Genomic DNA, 1,349 nt, shown 5'->3' on the forward strand with positions numbered 1-1,349 from the left:
TGGGTCTGAGGGAGCAGGGACTGGGGGGCCTGGACTCCTGGGTTTGAGGGAGGAAGGGGCTGGGGGTCTTAACTCCTGGGTCTGATGGAAGAAGGAGCTGGGACCCCTGGGTCTGAAGAAGAGGGTTGGGGGCCCAGACTCCAGGGTCTTTGAGCTGCCCCCCTTTTCCAGGCTGCACTGTGGTGGTCCTCGTGCCGCCAGCCTCCCCGACACCCCTCCTCCTGGCCCAACTGGCAGGGGAGCTAGGCTCGTTCCCAGGAATCCTCAATGTGATCAGTGGCCCTGCCTCCCTGGGCCCTGTCCTGGCCTCCCATCCTAGAGTCCAGAAGGTGACCTTCTGTGGAGCCGTCGAGGTATCTTTGGGGTTGGGAGGGGGACAGGATGTGGCTGGGAGGCCGAAAGCCCCCTCCCTTGGCTGAATCCAGTGGGGGTCCTGCAGGAAGGACGTGCCCTTCGGCGGACCCTGGCGGGCAAGGGTGCCGAGCTGGGCCTGGCACTGGGGGCTGAGTCGCTGCTCGTGCTGACGGAGGCGGCGGATGTAGACTCAGCCGTGGAGGGCGTCGTGGATGCAGCTTGGTCCGACCGCAACGCGGTAAGGCCCATGTGCCCGTGGGCCCCCAAGTCCTGGGGGTCGTGAGTGTCCGTCTTCAGACCTCAGGGCCTCGTGTCTCTCCATCGATTGTAATGTTCAGCTCTTTGTGTCTCACATTCTCTCTCTGTGGGGCTCCTCATCGCCTCTGATTTCTGAATCTCCACATCCCGGCTCTCCTGTTTCTGCAGGGGGCTCATGTCTCTTGTTCTTAAAGATTCTTTCCACTTTTCTGAGTGTGCATGTCCCTAGTTTTCCAACCTCTGTCTTCACTCTGAATCACCACCTTCTGCAACTTCACCTCCTGCTTGGATGTGGAGCCCTGGTGAGTCTCTAGGGTCCCCAGCCACTGCTCCTTGACCCTCCTCTGATATGTGTATGTACGTCCCCATGTCTTGGCCTCTGTGGGAGCCTGTTCTCTCAAGGCGGGCCCTGACTTTGCCTGCCCGCCCTGACATCCCTCTTCCTAACAGGGGGGACTCAGGCTCCTCATCCAGGAGTCTGTGTGGGGCGAGACGATGAGGCGGCTCCAGGAGCGGATGGCGCGGCTTCGGGGTGGTCGAGGACTTGATGGGGCCATGGACATGGGGACTCGAGAGGCTGCCGCACGTGACCTGGCCCAGCGCTATGTGAGTGAGGCCCGGAGTCAGGGCGCACAGGTGAGCAAGGGGCACAGACTCCAGGGTGCCAGGGGAGGAGAGACCTGGAGACCTGACTCCTGGGTCTGAGGGAGGAGAGATTGGGCCTGGGCTCCTGGGTC

At 62.2% G+C, this 1,349-nt stretch overlaps 1 protein-coding gene across 1 annotated transcript in view; it reads left to right on the plus strand.

Moving 5' to 3' along the window:
* The window catches only part of ALDH16A1 (aldehyde dehydrogenase 16 family member A1), a 13,677-nt gene that overhangs the window by 6,955 nt on the left and 5,373 nt on the right, over positions 1–1,349 (plus strand). Inside the window, exons 6-8 of the mRNA XM_034986983.1 lie at positions 172–353; positions 440–592; positions 1,063–1,248. Coding sequence (XP_034842874.1) covers positions 172–353; positions 440–592; positions 1,063–1,248 — 521 coding nt within the window. The remainder of the gene's footprint in view (positions 1–171; positions 354–439; positions 593–1,062; positions 1,249–1,349) is intronic.

This window comes from Mirounga leonina, unplaced genomic scaffold (assembly GCF_011800145.1).
Source record: "Mirounga leonina isolate KUSES-001 unplaced genomic scaffold, KU_Mleo_1.0 Mir_376, whole genome shotgun sequence".
In the NCBI taxonomy this organism is placed as follows: domain Eukaryota; kingdom Metazoa; phylum Chordata; class Mammalia; order Carnivora; family Phocidae; genus Mirounga; species Mirounga leonina.